Raw genomic sequence first — 17,314 nt, forward strand, 5'->3', positions numbered from 1 at the left:
AACCACGCCACAGCCCAAGGCCTCACAAATAAATTGGGCTGGCAGGAAAACACCTGACAGACACAGTAAAAGCTAATCAATAAGAGCTATAGTAACCCTATTACATAAAGTCCCTATTAGAGTTATGTAAGGCTGCTACATGGTCCTCTATCCACACCTTTTTTTTTTTTTTAACGTCTTTTTATATTCTATCTCCAACACAACTTGATCAGAGCAGATAACATACCAGGGCCAACACAATAAGTCGTGCACTGAAAATAGGCGCTTCATATGACCACCCTTTTCCTAACACACGCAGCCACATCTCTCTGCTCCCTGATGCAATATGTAAATGAAAGGCAGCATAAAAAAAGAATTTGCATCTCTGGCACTCAAGGTTATTGCATCAGGTGCCCACATTTGCAATGGGGCGCTCAATACAAGTGTCCAGTTTGATCATACTTGCTTTGGTTCTTTTGCTGAGGTGCCGATTTTGCATGCTACAGTTTATTATAGCAGGTGGCCATTGCTACAGGCATCTAAACTGTGTGCACATAAAGGTGTGCTTCTTTTTAAACCAATCGATATACATTTATTTTTCACCACAGAGCTGTAAATTCAAGAGCCAGGATAATACTAAGGAAGAGAACACATTTATCGCAACACAGAGGACCATATTTTATAATGTTTCTCTTGAGCCCTTAACCGCGAGTTGACTTTACTCCCACCTCTGGGGCTGGATTTAAATTCCCCCCATTAAAAAGCGTGAGTTGGGGACCCAGCACTTTCTTGCATCAGGCAGTAACAGCTAATGTCCTCATCTACATGGAATTTGCATGCATTGGGCGCTATCAGCTTCACATTTGTTAGGGCACGTGTTTTGAATATGCTAATCTCCTTACTGCATAGAGTGCAAATTTTGCACGCTCAACCACACGTAAACCCATGCGCTAGGCTGGGCATGCTTTATTTCACTGGTCCCTGAACATTCACATAAATATAATTTAAAGACTACAAACAAACAATATATAAAATGATTAAATCATAACTTGATAAAAACATTCCCCTACTGCCTAGATTACACCTTGAAGAGGATTTTTGGCCAAAACATTTTACAAAACCTTTTCAGTTAAGTCAACTGCACTGCATCATGGTTCTGGGCTACCCCACAGACAAAAATTGGGATTCCCCACTAGTGGTTCTGATCCTGCTTGTTGACAGAGAAATTGAGTTGCTACCCTTTAACAGGGGTTATTTGTACGCAGCACGCTAAATCAGACACATGCCCATCCATCTTCCCAAGCTGTTGATCCTTAAGCTCTGTTAAAGACTGAGGAGTTTTGTAAGGCAGCAGTTGTACAGGAAGAGAGCTGGTCTGTGTTGTTGGCATCAGATACCACCTACTAATAGAGGGGTGGTCAACGCCAGTCTCAAAAGCTACAAACAGCCCTGATTTTTCAGGATATCCACAATGAATATGCATGAGATAGATTTGCATGCAATGGAGACATTACATGCCACTGTCTCATTATGGATATTCTGAAAATCAGGAATGTGTGTGGCACTTGAGGACTGGAATTAGCCACCCCTGCACTAGTAATTCTAATTATCTTGCTGCCTATAAAGAACCCGTTACAAAATAAGCAACTCGTCTTCCTATATCCGTATTTGTGAAAAAACAAGCAAATTATTCCAGTTATTTGCCTAAATGCTATAAGGGCCAGGCCTTAAGAAATGTCTTACAGTCAACTATTGCATTCATTAGAACTTTATATATTCACAATATATAAAGTGCTCAATTGAAAGCAGTAGAGGAATTTGTTTAGATCAATCCAAATACTTACAGCAAATAATTGTTAGTCTGGGTCCTATATATATTTTTCAAGTTCATCTTTTATACTCCCATTATCATCTTTTAAGTACCATGCAATGGATTTGTTCATGAACAAAAATGGATAATAGCGGCCCCTATAAATACAAATGGATAAGCAAGACTGGAAATTGACCCCACTAGAGGAGTTCAAAACTCTAGAGACCTACCATCCCTTTATTTGCCCTACACATTCAGTTTGTACTGGGTTTCTATAAACACAAGAGATTAGGGAATAGAGAGTTGTAGTCTCCCAGACTATAGAAATCATTTGTAGGTAAGTTAGAGATATTTTGCATTCACTAATGACATGCTATTTTGTTGATTTAATTTGAACTAAAAATATGATCAATTCAAAACATCTGTAACCATTGCTTATTTCCTACACAGGCAAGATACAGGCTCTTGAACTTGACCATTATGTGGATTAATTTAATAAACGATGAAATAGCCAAAGCTTCCTGCTTTAGAATCAGCCACAAGAGGCATGTCTTCTCTTACAGCTTAAAGCTTACCTTTAAAAATCTGCACTACAGTTCTATTTACTTATTTGATTTACAATGTCTGCCTTTAAGGCAGACTTTTCAGAGCGCATTACATTCAGGTACTATAGGTATTTCCTTGTTGCCAGGGAAAATCAGAGTTTTTAGAGTCAGTATTCAGAATGTTCTGTACTAATTCATTAGTTTGAAGAGAAATCAATTTCTGTATAGGTAGTTTGTCTTCAGATTACCAGAACTGCTGTGCAACCATGTGTATTCTTTTATAAAATTTCAGGCATTTTCAGACTTACTTGAAATTGGTCGCTTGAAACCATCTGGCACAGATGTGCGGCCATATGTGGTGGATGGCCGGGTCTACCTAGCAGAACTCTTCCATGGCCTTAGGAAACATTACTACTGGACACCAAGTTATGGAGAAGTTGACAGCCTTGAATGCAATTCTAGTCTTGCAATAAGAGCACCAATCAATTAACTATTTTGTTAACTGTGATTAATATATTTTATGCTGTCTTTTTGTAGCTCTCTGATTTCGGTCTATTAAGCAAGTCTTGTAAATTTTAACATACAGTTCAGGTTTTTTGGAGGAGGAAAAATTACTATTGCGAACAATAATTTGTTTATAAATAAACAGCTTGTCTGGAATGCTAGACGTGCTTTTTATTCAACATCATTTGATAAATCATTGTAGCTACCTGAGCAGCACTTCTCCCTGAAGTATATTATGGCCATGCTTTAATGTCGCTTACTTACTGCCCTCGAGACAGCTCATGTCGGGGCCCAAACTTTGTTTTCCCTGTATCATCTCATGGCAACTTTACTCTGTTATAAATTCTACTTCTAAGCTGAAGTTTTGCAGCCATTCCCTAAATAAAGATGTTTGACTTGCCCTCTACAATTTTTGGTAAACTTTACTTGATTGTTTACACCTTATTTATCTGGACCAAAAATCATATAAGAAATTAAAATAAGTGTTAAGAATATGGATTGGTCAGCATGATATTTCAGAAATACACAGCCTTTGTTTATAGCACAAGACCTATGTATGAGTGTTAGTGTTAAAGGAAAATTGGTTCTTACCTGCTAATTTTCATTCCTGTAGTACCACAGATCAGTTCAGACTCCTGGGTTTTGCCTCCCCTCCAGCAGATGGAGACAGAGAAAGTTTCACTGACATTACAACATAACCCGAGATGCCACCCTACAGTCCCTCAGTATTGATCTGTACCAAAGCCAAGATAGTAGAAAACCAATAAAATCAAACACGAATTAATATCCCCTGAACAAGCAGTGGGAAATGTAAACTTAAAACGAATAAACTTTGCCCTCATTGAAAAACACGAAGGACTGAACAAAACCTGTGCTGCTCAACAGAGTAAATGCAACAAAAGATCTATCGAGCAGATTCTCCTGAGCTCCCCATCTGACCCAGGCGGGCCTCTGGACTGATCTGAGATACTACAGGAACAAAAATTAGCAGGCAAGAACCAAATTTTCCTTTCCCTGTACGTACCCAGATCAGTTCAGACTCCTGGGATGTACCAAAGCTTCCTAACTGGGGTGGGACCTGGAGAGTCCCACTCGAATCACACTTCCCCCCCCCCAAAACCCATGGTTGCTGGGGCCTGGACATCCAATGTTGAGATTACTTACCTGATAATCTCCTTTTCCTTAGTATAGACAGATGGACTCAGCACCAGTGGGTATAGTGTGCTCGTGCTAGCAGTTGGAGACAGATCTGACGTCAGCACGGGTACATATACCCCCACAGGAAGTGAAGCAACTCAGTAATCTTCCTTGCAAAAGCTGTTATGGATATGTGTGTACTGACCGATCAATGAATTAGTGAAACAGGATTCCCCTGACCGATTGATAGTAGCTGGAGACCACCAGCATTCCCAATCGGAAGGCGTCGACACCTGGCAAAAGGGACGCTCTTATGTAAGCAAAATGACATGGCTTACCTTGAATCGGTGAAACCCATGTATACCGGCAGCCGGGCGGGATGCTGAGTCCATCTGTCTACACTAAGGAAAAGGAGATTATCAGGTAAGTAATCTCAACATTTCCTAGCGTGTAGCCAGATGGACTCAGAACAAGTGGGATGTACAAAAGCTACTCCCGGACTGGGTGGGAGGCTGCCTGAGGACCGCGTAGGACTGCCCTCGCAAATGCTGTGTCCTCCCTGGCCTGGACATCCAGACGGTAGAACCTGGAGAAGGTATGGAGGGAGGACCATGTCGCCGCTTTACATATTTCTGCAGGCGTCAGCATCCTAGATTCTGCCCAAGATGCTGCTTGGGCTCTGGTAGAATGAGCCTTGACTTGTAGAGGCGGTGACTTCCCGGCCTCTACGTAAGCCGCTCTGATAACTTCTTTAATCCAGCGGGTGATGGTGGGCCGAGAGGCCGCTTCTCCTTGTTTCTTTCTGCTGTGCAGGACGAACAGATGGTCCGTCTTTCGTACTTCTTCTGTCATTTCCAGATATCTGGGCAGCAATCTGCTGATGTCGAGATGGTGTAGTAAACGCCCTTCTTCTGATTTCTTCAAATCCGCCGTGGTAGGCAAGGATATGGTTTGGTTGAGGTGAAATTGTGAGACTACTTTAGGTAGAAAGGAGGGAACCGTGCGAAGATGGATAGCCTCAGGAGTGATTCTGAGAAAGGGATCACGGCAGGACAGCGCCTGTAGCTCTGAGATGCGGCGTGCTGAACACACTGCCAGCAGGAACACCATCTTCAAAGTTAGCGAACGGAGAGACAGGCCCCGAAGGGGTCTGAAGGTGGATCCCGCGAGGAAATCCAAAACAAGGTTGAGGTTCCACAGGGGCACTGGCCACTTCAGTGGCGGACGAATGTGCTTGACTCCTTTCAGGAAGCGAGAAACATCTGGGTGCGTGGCAATGGTCTTGCCATCCCTCCTGGGACCGTAGCAAGACAGCGCAGCCACCTGAACCTTGATGGAGCTTAGGGAGAGACCCTTCTGAAGCCCATCCTGCAGGAAATCCAGAACAATAGGGATAGTAGTCGCATGTGGATTGGTGCCATGAGTGTCGCAACAGGCTTCAAATACTCTCCAGATCCTTATGTAGGTGAGGGATGTGGAAAACTTGCGTGCTCGGAGGAGTGTATCTATCACCGGCTCAGAGTAACCTCTTTTCTTTAGTCTAGCCCTCTCAATGGCCAGACTGTAAGAGAGAATTGAGCCGGATCCTTGTGGAGCATGGGACCTTGACGTAGCAGGTCCCTGAGAGGAGGCAGGGGAAGGGGCTCCCCTGCCAGTAGTCTTCTCATGTCCGCGTACCAGGATCTTCTTGGCCAGTCTGGTGCCACTAGAAGAACCAGGCCCCGGTGCTTCTGAATCTTGTGGATAAGGGCGCCCAGCAGAGGCCACGGAAGAAAAGCGTATAGCAGGATCCCAGGAGGCCATGGCTGAACCAGGGCGTCGATCCCGTGAGCGAACGGATCTCGCTTGCGGCTGAAGTATCTGGGTACTTGAGCATTGGACCTGTCCGCTAGTAAGTCCATGTCCGGAATCCCCCACTGATCCACAATCATCTGGAAGGCTGTGGGCGACAGCTGCCATTCCCCCGGATTTAGACTTTCTCTGCTGAGGAAGTCTGCCATGGTGTTGTCCTTCCCGGCAATGTGGACGGCGGAGATGTCCTGAAGATCTGCCTCCGCCCAAGCCATCAGCGGGGCTATTTCTAAGGATACCTGTCGGCTTCTGGTTCCGCCCTGACGGTTGATGTATGCCACCGTGGTGGCATTGTCGGACATCACTGACTGCCCGGTTCCGCAGTCTGTGAGCAAATTGCAGGCAGGCTAACCGGACTGCCTGTGCCTCTAGACGGTTGATGTTCGACCCTGACTCTTCTCTGTCCCACCGCCCTTGTGCGGTGAGTTCTTCGCAGTGTGCTCCCCATCCGCTCAGGCTGGCATCTGCGGTGAGCAGAATCCACGTGGGGGAGGACATCTTCGACCCCCTGCTCGTGTGGTTGGGACTGCAACCACCACCGTAACTGGGACCGCACTCTGGCTGGCAGAGGTAGATGCACGGAATAATTCCGGAAGCGGGGGCTCCAGCGAGAGAGCAGGGAGCGTTGTAGAGGTCTCATATGGGCCCTTGCCCAGGGTACCACTTCCAGGGTGGATGCCATGAGGCCAAGAACCTGCAGATAGTCCCAAGCTATGGGCCGGCTGGCTCCCATCAAGGACCGGAGACGCGTCTGAAGTTTTAACCTTCTCTTGGTAGTGAGACTGACTTTGTCTGCCTGGGTGTCGAACTGGACTCCCAGGTATTCCAGTGATTGGGAAGGCTGTAGGCAACTCTTGTTGAGGTTGACTACCCAATCCCAGGCTTTCCAGAAGGGCGATCACTCTGTTGGTTGTCCGATGGCTCTCCTCTCGTAATTTCGCCCTGATCAGCCAATCGTCTAGGTAGGGATGGACAAGGATTCCTTCCCGTCTGAGCGCCGCTGCTACCACTACGATCACCTTGGTGAAGGTCCGCGGCGCCGTGGCTAACCCGAAGGGCAAAGCCCGGAATTGGAAGTGGCGTCCCAGAACCTTGAAGCGTAGGTAGCGCTGATGATCCGGATGGATCGGGATATGCAGGTAGGCTTCTGACAAGTCTAAGGCCGTGAGGAATTCTCCTGGCTGTACTGCGGTCTTGACTGAGTGCAGAGTTTCCATGCGAAACCTCGGGAACCTTAAGTATCGATTGACTGACTTGAGGTCCAGTACGGGCCAGAAAGTGCCCTCTTTCTTGGGTACCATGAAATAAATGGAATAGTGCCCAGAATCCATTTCCCATGCAGGTACTGGGATTATGGCTTTCAAGGACAGGAGCCTCGCCAGGGTAGCTTCCAAATGCCGCCTTCTTGTGTATTGGACATGAAGATTCCACAAACCTGTCCGGAGGGAGGTGATGGAAGTCCAGATAATACCCCTCTCGGATGATGGCGAGGACCCACTGATCCAACGTAATCTCGACCCATCTGGGGTAGAAGAGGGTTAACCTGCCCCCTATGGCTCCGTCCCCCGGATGGATCGGCTGATTCTCATTGGGAGGCGCGGCCGGGCCGTGAACCCGAGCCGGCTCCCTTCTTATGCTGCTTGGTCCGAAAGGACTGGTTCCTGGCCTGAGGACGAGGTGCCTGGTAGCGACTCCTATAGGGAGTGAAGCGTTGGGAGCTTCTACCTCTGGAGGGCCTCGGAAAGGCGCGCTGGTTCCTTTTGAACCTATCTTCCGGCAGTCGAGGTACTGGAGAGGCGCCCCATGTGCTGGCCAGTTTATCAAGGTCGCTGCCGAACAGGAAAGAACCCCTAAAGGGCATTCTGGTGAGGCGTGTCTTCGAAGGAGCATCGGCTGACCAATTCTGTATCCAGAGCTGCCTCCTGGCAGCTACAGAGGATGAGACCCCCTTTGCTGTCGTACGGACTAGGTCGGATGCAGCATCCGTGAGGAACGAGAGAGCTGACTCTGTCTGCTGCCGGAGCATTGTTCCTGGCCTGTGATAAACAGGAACGCATCACCACTGTGCAGCAGGCTGCGATCCGCAAAGATAGAGCTGCCACCTCAAAGGTCTGTTTCAGGATGGCGTCCAGTCGCCGGTCATGAGGCTCCTTGAGGGCCGCCCCCCCTTCAACTGGAATGGTAGTGCGCTTGACCACAGCGCTAACCAAGGCGTCCACCTGAGGGCACGCCAGCATCTCCTTGATTGCCGGGTCCAGGGGGTACATGCCCGTCAGGGCCCGACCCCCTTTGAATGAGGCCGCTGGTGCAGCCCATTCCAAATCTATCAGTTGCTGTGCTGCTTGCAAGAAGGGAAAATGGCGGGCTGTAGGACGAAGACCCTCCAGCAGAGGGTTCTGCGTAGATGGCACCATAGTGCTGGGGCCTGTAATAGCCAACTCCGCTAGGCACTGAGATACCAGGTCGGAGAGATCCTCCTTGGGAAAGAACCGCCTCATGGTTCGATATGGCTCAATCCCCGAGGGAAGTTCCCCCTCCTCGGGGGGTTCGGACTCGTCCTCCAAGACATCAGGGTCCGCCTGAACCGGACTGCCCGGAGGCGGGTGCCCACGATAAGGGCGCGAAGGTCCAGGGGCAGGATCAGCTGGAGCAGCAGCAGGGCCTGGGCGGGAAGCTGATTGCATCTGTACAAAGGCATGGATCCCCTTAAAGAGATCCACCCAGGAAATGGAAGCGGTCTCTAGTCGTCGGGATCCCAGGTTGTTCGAGACTGCCCGCTAGATCCGGGGTGGTCCCTGGGGAACTGTCAGCAAACCTCGGTTGAGACTGGTCCTGGCCCGAGGCTCCCACTGCCTCCTCACATTGGGCACAAAGGGAGTCTGGTTCCTCGCTGTGCGTGGCTCTAAGCTGGCATGCTGAGCAGAGGCCGAGAGCTTTTACGCCGGAATCAGGAGGCACCGCCACAGGAGACGCTGGGGCGTTCGAATGTTCCATCGCAGCTTGCGAATGTAGCGCTGAAGAATATGCGCTTAATACAATATGCGCTCACTAATATGCGGCAGCAATATACGCTCAATACAATATGCGGTCAGCAATATACGCTCAATGATATACAATATGCGCTCAATAATATGCGATCAGCAATATACGCCTAATGATATCCAATATGCGCTCAATAATATGCGGTCAGCAATATGCGCTCAATCATATACAGGCGCCTATCATGGGCGCTCAATACCTGAACAATGCCGACAAAATGGCGACCTCCACGGCATGCCGCATACAGGCAACTCTGCCGATCCTCGTACCTCAGAGACCAAAAGTAAGAGATATATGCCTTACCTGATCCTCTGCGCTTCCCGGTTGGAACCCGGGCAGTCTCCGGCTGCAGGGAGAGAGTGGAAATACCTTCACCGCCGCGCTTGAGGAAATGCATCTGCTGCCTCTAGGTCCACGCCGGGACCGAGGCACCTCTCAGGCCGGCCCAAGCCCTTCTCGCTCGGGGGCTAGATCCCTGCCGCGATTCGGCCACCGGACCGAGGCCTAGGCCTCCGAGGGATCGCGGAAATCACCCTGGGAAACTCAACTGGGGGAGGGACCCGAGGGTATCACCGCAGGAGTGCGGGGCTCGATGTTCCTGTAGAAATTTAGAAAGTAGGATATAGAAAGTAGTATTGGAAAACACGCTCTGCGAGCGTGCAGGCTCTCCAAACTGCTTTGGAGACGGAAATTACCGAGTTGCTTCACTTCCTGTGGGGGTATATGTACCCGTGCTGACGTCAGATCTGTCTCCAACTGCTAGCATGAGCACACTATACCCACTTGTGCTGAGTCCATCTGGCTACACGCTAGGAAATTGATAATGCCTGGCGAAAGTGAGCCAAGACTTCCAAGTAGCCACCCTGCAAATCACTTGTGGTGGCACTTGTTGATAGTTGGCCCAGGATGCTGCCTGGGAATGAGTAGTATGGACACTTAAGCCTTCCAGAATTGGATGTCCCTGACAGACATACATGGAGTTAATGACTACTTCAGTCACCATGCAGTCGTGGCTTTCGCCACTTTATGCGCCTTTTTGCACCACTTCACAGCACAAAAATTTGATCTGACAATCGGAAGCTGGTGGTAACATTAAGATACTGCAACAATGCGCGCTTGACATCCAAAAGCCACAACTGCTTCGCATGAGACTCCACAGCCTCAAAATTTAGGAAAGCCGGGAGCTCCACCAACTAAATTTAAGAGAAAAGACAAAACCACTTTCGGGAGAAAGGCTAGAACCTTCCCGAAGGAAACCCCTGAATCCAAAATCCTCAAGAAAGGATCTCTACCTGACAAAGGTTGAAGCTCCGAACTCCTCCTGGCAGAACAAATCACCATCAAGAAAACCACCTTCAAAGTGAGATCTTTGATAATAGCCCATCTGAGAGGCTCAAATGGTGCCGCACACATGCCTCTCAGTACTCAATTAAGGCTCCAGGGAAGCAGAACTTCTGAAGTGGGGGGCACAAAGGCTTCAACCCTCAAAGGAAAAGCACATCTGGATGTGCAGCCACAGTCACCCCGTGAACTTGGCCGCAAAGATAACATAAGACCACCGACTGAACCTTGAGAGAGTTAAAGGACAAACCCGTCACCAAAATCTCTTTGCAAGAAAGCAAGGATATGTGCTATGGAAGCTTGCATAGGGACAACCCACTGCCCCGAGCACCAATCCTGCAAAAACTCGCTAGACCCTCGCATATACCAAGGAGGTGGAAGACTTTCTAGCTTGCAAAAGAGTAGCAATAACATAAGAACATAAGAAGTTGCAATACTGGGTCAGACCAAGGGTCCATCAAGCCCAGCATCCTGTTCCCAACAGTTGCCACTCCAGGTTACAAGTACCTGGCAAGTATCCAAACATTAAGTAGATCCTTTGTCTCTCAAGAGTTTCCTCTCAAAGCAAGCTGCGAGACAGAAGCAGGCCACCTGATCTGAAAGTATGGGTCCTTGATATAGAAGCCGAGGCAAATAGGAGAATCTCAAAGGGCTGTCCACTGCTAGATTGATTAAATCCACACAACAAGGCCTCCGAGGCCCTCTGAAGCGACCAGAATCACATCTCCCGAATGAACCACCACCTGACGCAGAATCCTGCCCACCAGCAGCCTCAGCGGAAACACCTACTGCAGAATGTCGCGCAGCCAAGGAAGAACCAAGACATTGATTCCCTCTGCTTCGCGCTCTCTTCTGCGAACGAAGAAGCACAGTGCCTTGGCATTTTTCTGAGTTGCCATTAAATCCAGACAGGCTTGACCCACCTACAACAGATGAGAGCCAGTGCTTCCTTCAACAGCTCCCACTCTCTGGGATCCAGCTGTTGACGGCTGAGAAAATCCACTTGGAACATTGTCAGTCCTGGCTATGTGAGAGGCCACTATCAACTGCAGATGCCACTTTGCCCACTGCCTTAGCTCTAGAGCCACCTCTAGACTCTTGGTACCACCCTGCCTGATGTAATAAGCCACTGTCGTCGCATTATTGGACAATACTCTGACTGGACGGCTGCACAAGAGAGGGAGAAATGCACACAGTGCCAACCACACTGCTCTCATCTCTAAGCAGTTGAAAGACCAAGACACTTCCTCCACTGACCTTGCACCAATTGATCTTGACAAACAGCTCCCCAACCAGAGAGACTGGCATCGGGGAAACCACTAAGCACTGCGGAAGCTCCAAGTCAACCCCTCGACACAAATGGACCCGACCAAGCCACCATGAGAGACTGGATCCGGCTAACTCCGTAAGTGGCAGTGGAAGCTGAAAACTGCTTTGATAATGGATCCAACCAGTGATCTGCCTGCAGAGGTCCCACATGAGCAAACGCCAAGGCACGAGCTCCAACATGGACACCATGGAGCCAAGGGCCTGTAGGTAATCCCAGACCCTGGGCACGAAGCGTGCTCTCAGAAATTCCAACACTTGGAATGGGCCAGGATGACTCTTGGACCAACTAACTACCCAGACTCTTCCTTAGGTGTGAATGTTCGATTGTGGCACTAATATGTGGTGTGGTTTTAAATTGTTATGAATTATATGGTTTTTGATTTTAGGGTATGGAGATACGAAGGGGTCGTGGCGATGCGGCAACAGCTGTATAAAAAGAAAATCCCCTGATGAAGGCTATTTTTAGCCGAAACATGGTCCATGTTGGGGGCAATTTGTGACTTATGATACAGTATTGAATATTGAGGATATCGATACGCCTATGATCGAGCTAAGTATCTTGATATAATTACTCATATTTGATTATCCAATTTTATTTGTTCATGAAAATTGTAAAATTAAAGAGAAATTGGATAAAGAAATAAAAATAAAGTAAAAGATATATGTATAAGAGAGTGGGTATGTGATTATAATCAATGGTGCTATAAGAGCTGATACCGTTGGTGGCCCATTGGGGGCATGAGACGGTGGATTGACATTTTAGGCACCTTATATCTGACTAGCAGTTAAGCCCGTAACAACGGGCTACATTTAAAAAAAAAAATTTCGGTCCATTTCCTTCCCACTCCCTCCCCCTCATTCTCCCTCCTCCCTCTAGTCTCCCTCCCCCCTTCCTCCCCCTCACCTCCCTCTCCTCAGTCACTCCCCCTCTCTCAATCCCCTCCCCTTTCAGATCATCCACAACCGGGAGACGGAAGATCTCCGGGGGGGGGGTCCCTCCCGCGCGGCGCCGCTACTACTCCTCCCACTCCTGCTTCTCGCCGCCACCGCTCCTGCACCATTTTTTTTTGGGCACGCTCGGCTCTGACCGCCGTGCTCGCCCGCGCATGCGCGGTAGAGCTGCTCTCTACTGCGCATTTGCGGGCCGGTCAGAGCCCATTTATAAGGTAGATACCTGTCTCTTCATTCACATATATTCAATTATTTTGTTTATTATTTTTATGCATTTGGGAATATATTTTTATGATAAAGACAAGACAAAACCTTTTAGACCTTTAGCTAGGACAGGATGCCCAAACTCAGTTATGCAGATTTATTCTGGAAGGCAGTTTACTTACTACCCCTTTTTTAAATATCTTATCCTAATTAGCCAATTAATTGTGCTAAGGAAACGAGGGGTTCACATACTATTTCACACACACTGCTTCTGCATTTATTAGTCTTCTGATGTCTCAAAAAGCACCAAACCCTTTTTATTGCATAAGAAAAGACAGATTTCATTTAAATAAGGGAATCATGGTAAGAACTTGTAATTCTCATGACTCTACTTGAGGTTACACTTTCGCAGCACTGCCGTTCTCTAATCAATCTCCAGCTCTGCCCCGATTGCTAGCATCCAGCTTGAAACGTTTGGGCCTCATTCAATAAAAGACTTTTTGCATAGGCATCTAAATGGAGAAAGTCTTAAATAAAGGCCACTTGAGTGTACACTCATCAGACTGGCTGGGAAGTCAGTGGGCACATATTAGTCCTAAATTTCTAAAAAGATGAATCTATTATAAAAAAAATTGTTTACCACATTTCATACCACCTGAAATAAGTGAACATGCAGAAACATTCCAGCTGGGTGCCAGGTTCTGCACACAGGAATTAATACTTTAACTTGTATGTCTGCTTTAATTTTCTTCAGTTAGGACTGTGGTAGTCAGTCAAGCTGAAATCCCTTTTAAAGGTTTGGAGCCCTCTTTAAAGCTTATCAAATTATTATTTTTGTGGTCACCACTGGATTTATGCCTCAAAAGGCATAAAACTGCATTCCTTCAATCTCTGATAAAGCTGCATTGTCAGTTCTATTAGTCCTTATTTGTAATGCACGAGATACTGCTTAGATGAAAGATGCTACATAAAATTAAATTATTTTTGCTTGTAACAAGATAAAAGTTTACCTTTTCAAAAAGGAATGGTTTTTACTCTCCTAGACTTTCACACCTTCTAACATTAAAATGGGAAAAACAGAGAAGCAGCTGTCTCATCATGATCAGTGCACTCAGTTATTGGGCCAGATGGACTAAAGGGTTTTCCCCCCCATTTTATAGCTACAGGAGAAAAATGTACTACATCTGACCCAAATGTGGACAGCTGCCATTACCCTTCAATAGTGGCTCACACTCAACAAGATGCCAGGTTTCCACTATAGATATTACTATGAACACTGATAGTTTTGTGCTTCACAGAAAAGCAGAATGTCTTGGTAACCTGGAAGTTGCTGGATCATTGCTGCTCATGCTACAGTAGCTGGAGAAGGCTATAGTTTTGCTAAGTTGTGATACCTTTTAAAGGACCAACACACTAAAAAAAGATGTCTTAGTACATAAATGTGAGCCTACGAGGACTCAAAAGCTTAACAAGTGACAGAAAAGAAAGTTAGCATAGTGGGTATAATGCACAGAGATGCTTGTGTGTTGTCTCAGTTGACGAAACCATAATCCAATGCAAGAGCAGTATTGTGACCTGAATCCTTATGACCTTGTTGCAGATAGGCCTTCTCAGTTCCATATTGCATACATCCAACTTTTCATCAGTACAACTGTTGTAAGAATATGTACTGAGGCTCAGAGTAGCCTGTGGCAGAGGATCTCAGCAACATTTCTACTGAGAGGGGCTGGTTATCAGTCACAGGCAGCAGCATCTGCTGGTCCTCTGTCCCAAGTGGAAGAGCAAGGGGTAGAGAGATATCAGAAGGTTTCAGGTCGGTAGGATCTGGTAATGGGCTTTTCTGCGTGGAGGCTTGCTCGCTGAAAGAGTTGTCAGCCATATTGGAAACTGTGTTTTTCTCACATCCTTAAAGGAAAAAAAAAAAAAAAAAAGAGAGGGGGGTAGGGGAGGACATAGTTAGGGGAAAGTTCATATTAAAAATAGAGAGTCAACTGAAAGGAAGATTAACTAAAGATAGAATTGTATAGTGTTGTCCCTAAACAGCAGTTATTTATTACACAGCTGCCTGCACATCATAAAAGGAAAGCTCAATGAGAATACAGAGCTTAATTCAGCTCTGGTGGGATGCTTTCATTATACATTCAATAAAAACATGTCTGACATAGTACACCAGTATGTGCAAACAGCTGACAGGTTGTTATTTGGTGACTTATTTTAGAGGACAGATAGTCACAAATCTACAGTATCCTATTACTCACCATTATGATTTTTTGTTTTGTGCTTCTTTAAATTTTTTACATCTGTGTATGAATTTCCACATAAGTCACATACAAATGGTCTTTCACCTAAAAAAAAAGAATTTCAGAAAATGACTGTCATTTTAATAGTTAACTAGAAACATCCGGATCTAGAATTCCTGCCAGGAAGAGTAGAGGAAAATTGGTTCTTACCTGCTAATTTTCATTTCTGTAGCACCATGGATCAGTCCAGACTGCTGGGTTTTGCCTCCCTTCCAGCAGATGGAGACAAGAGAAAAACTTTGAGAGTACCCCCTCTTAAGCCGGTGTGCTACCTGCAGCTCCTCAGTATAAAAACAGTATCCAAGCGAAAATTTAACTTTAAACAAAGGCATGTCAAATAAAGGACAAAGAAGAATTAACTCCAACTATATACACCAGAGCTGTAACACTGGAGTTGTCTGCGTAGGATAAGGATCCCCCTATACCCTCCTTCCAAGCATAAAAATAACTCCGAAAAGAATACCTCAGTGCCAGTGGACTCCCTAGAAACTGAAGACCCCCAATGGGCGGGTACCTGGACTGATCCGTGGTACTACAGGAATGAAAATTAGCAGGTAAGAACTAATTTTCCTTTCCCTGTACGTACCTGGATCAGTCCAGGTACCCGCCCATTGGGGGTCTTCAGTTTCTAGGGAGTCCACTGGCACTGAGGTATTCTTTTCGGAGTTATTTTTATGCTTGGAAGGAGGGTATAGGGGGATCCTTATCCTACGCAGACAACTCCAGTGTTACAGCTGAAACCACCTTCGGAAGAAAAGAGAGAACCGTTCTGATAGAGACTCCCAAATCAGAAATCTGCAAAAAATGGCTCCTGGCAAGAGAGAGCTTGCAACGCTGACATTCTTCTACTGGAAGACTGCCACAAAAAACACAGTTTTCTGGGTCAGGTCCTTTAAGAGGTTCAAAAGGAGCTTTGCACAAGACTTTAAGGACTAAAATTAAGACTCCATGAGGGACTCACCAGAACTGGAGGATTCAAATATATGTTTCACACCACAAAGGAAATGTAACACTTCAGGATGTGCTGTCAGGATCGCACCCTGAACCTTGCATCTGAGGTACCCCAGGGCCGCCACCTGCACTCTAATGGAATTAAATGTCAAGCCCTTAATAAAGCCCTTCTGCAAAAAGGCCAGGATTTGGGACATCAAGGCCTGACGAAGAAGAACTCTCTGCTTCTCACATCAGGATTCGAAAACTTTCCAAACCCTGACATAAGTTAAGGACATAGACGTCTTGTGAGCCTGAGACAGGGTAGTAATGACGTCATCCTGGTAGCCTTTACTCCTCAGCCGCCTCCTTTCAAAAGCCAGGCCACTAGATAGAAGCGATCCGCCTGGTCGAAAAATATGGGGCCTTACCACAGCACATTCGGAAGATGAGCCAAGTGCAGGGGAGTGTCCAATGCCAGATTAACCAGGTCTGCAAACCAAGGTCTTCAGGACCACTCTGGGGCTACTAAAATCACTGGACCAGGATGAACCTCTATTCTCCAAAGAATTTTTCCTATCAGAGACCACAAAAGAAACACAAAGCAGGATTGTTTTTGGCCACAGGAAGACCAGGGCATTCACCCCTTCTGCTCTGTGTTCCCTCCGGCAGCTGAAGAAGCGTGGGGCCTTAGCAATTTTGAGTGTCACCATCAAGTCCAGATGGGGGAACCTCCCACAACTGCGAGAGACGAGTTGCATGGCCTCATCTGAGAGCGCTCACTCTCCGGGGGTCTAGCCTCTGATGGCTCGGAAAATCCACCTGCATGTTATCGGTCCCCACTATGTGCGATGCAGCCAGCATGTCCGGATTCTGCTCCACCCAGTCCATTAGCTGAGCTGCCTCCGTGGCCACCGGGTGACTCCTGGTCCTGCCCTGACGGCTGATGTAGGCCACTGCCGTTGCATTATCTGACAGTACTTGCACTGCCCAGGTGCGCAAGAGCAGGAGGAAACTTTGCCACGCCAAGCGCACCAAACTCGCCTCGAGACGATTGATAGACCACTGACTGAAAGATTTCACAGCTCCCCATCCGGCAAGACTGGCATCCGTTGCCACCATCACCCACTGAGGTACCTCGAGATCCACTCCGTGCGCTAAGTGTTCTTGCGCCACCCACCAACCGAGACTGGACATGGAAGGCTCGGTGAGTGGTAAGGGAACTTGAAACTCCTCCGACATAGGATGCCACTGGGACAACAACGCCCTCTGCAAGGGTCTCATATGAGCAAATGCCCACTGTACCAACTCTAGAGTGGATGCCATGGATCCCATAACCTGCAAGTAATCCTAGACTCTGGGAACCCATGTTTCCAGAAGGTGCTGAACTTGAG

General features: G+C 47.2%; 2 protein-coding genes across 11 annotated transcripts in view; one reads left to right on the forward strand and one right to left on the reverse strand.

Moving 5' to 3' along the window:
* LRRC34 (leucine rich repeat containing 34) overlaps positions 1 to 12,120 on the forward strand; it is a 91,044-nt gene extending 78,924 nt beyond the window's left edge. For 7 of the 9 annotated variants that reach the window (XM_029616540.1, XM_029616533.1, XM_029616537.1 and 4 more), the window contains one exon: positions 2,627 to 3,241. In XM_029616540.1, coding sequence (XP_029472400.1) covers positions 2,627 to 2,824 — 198 coding nt within the window. In that variant the 3' untranslated portion in view covers positions 2,825 to 3,241. Of the gene's footprint in view, positions 1 to 2,626; positions 3,242 to 11,921 lie in introns of those variants that run through there. The other 2 variants (XM_029616536.1, XM_029616539.1) reach the window with 2 other exon arrangements.
* Positions 12,121 to 12,982: 862 nt separating this feature from the next.
* Positions 12,983 to 17,314, reverse strand: part of MYNN (myoneurin) — a 35,970-nt gene continuing 31,638 nt past the window's right edge. The window contains exons 6-7 of one of the 2 annotated variants that reach the window (XM_029615707.1): positions 14,949 to 15,035; positions 12,983 to 14,595 (exon numbers count right to left, since the gene is read on the reverse strand). In XM_029615707.1, the coding sequence (XP_029471567.1) occupies positions 14,333 to 14,595; positions 14,949 to 15,035 (350 nt within the window). In that variant the 3' untranslated portion in view covers positions 12,983 to 14,332. Of the gene's footprint in view, positions 14,596 to 14,948; positions 15,036 to 17,314 lie in introns of those variants that run through there. The other variant, XR_003858610.1, reaches the window with a different exon arrangement.

The sequence above is a fragment of the Rhinatrema bivittatum genome, chromosome 9 (assembly GCF_901001135.1).
Source record: "Rhinatrema bivittatum chromosome 9, aRhiBiv1.1, whole genome shotgun sequence".
Taxonomy (NCBI): Eukaryota; Metazoa; Chordata; class Amphibia; order Gymnophiona; family Rhinatrematidae; genus Rhinatrema; species Rhinatrema bivittatum.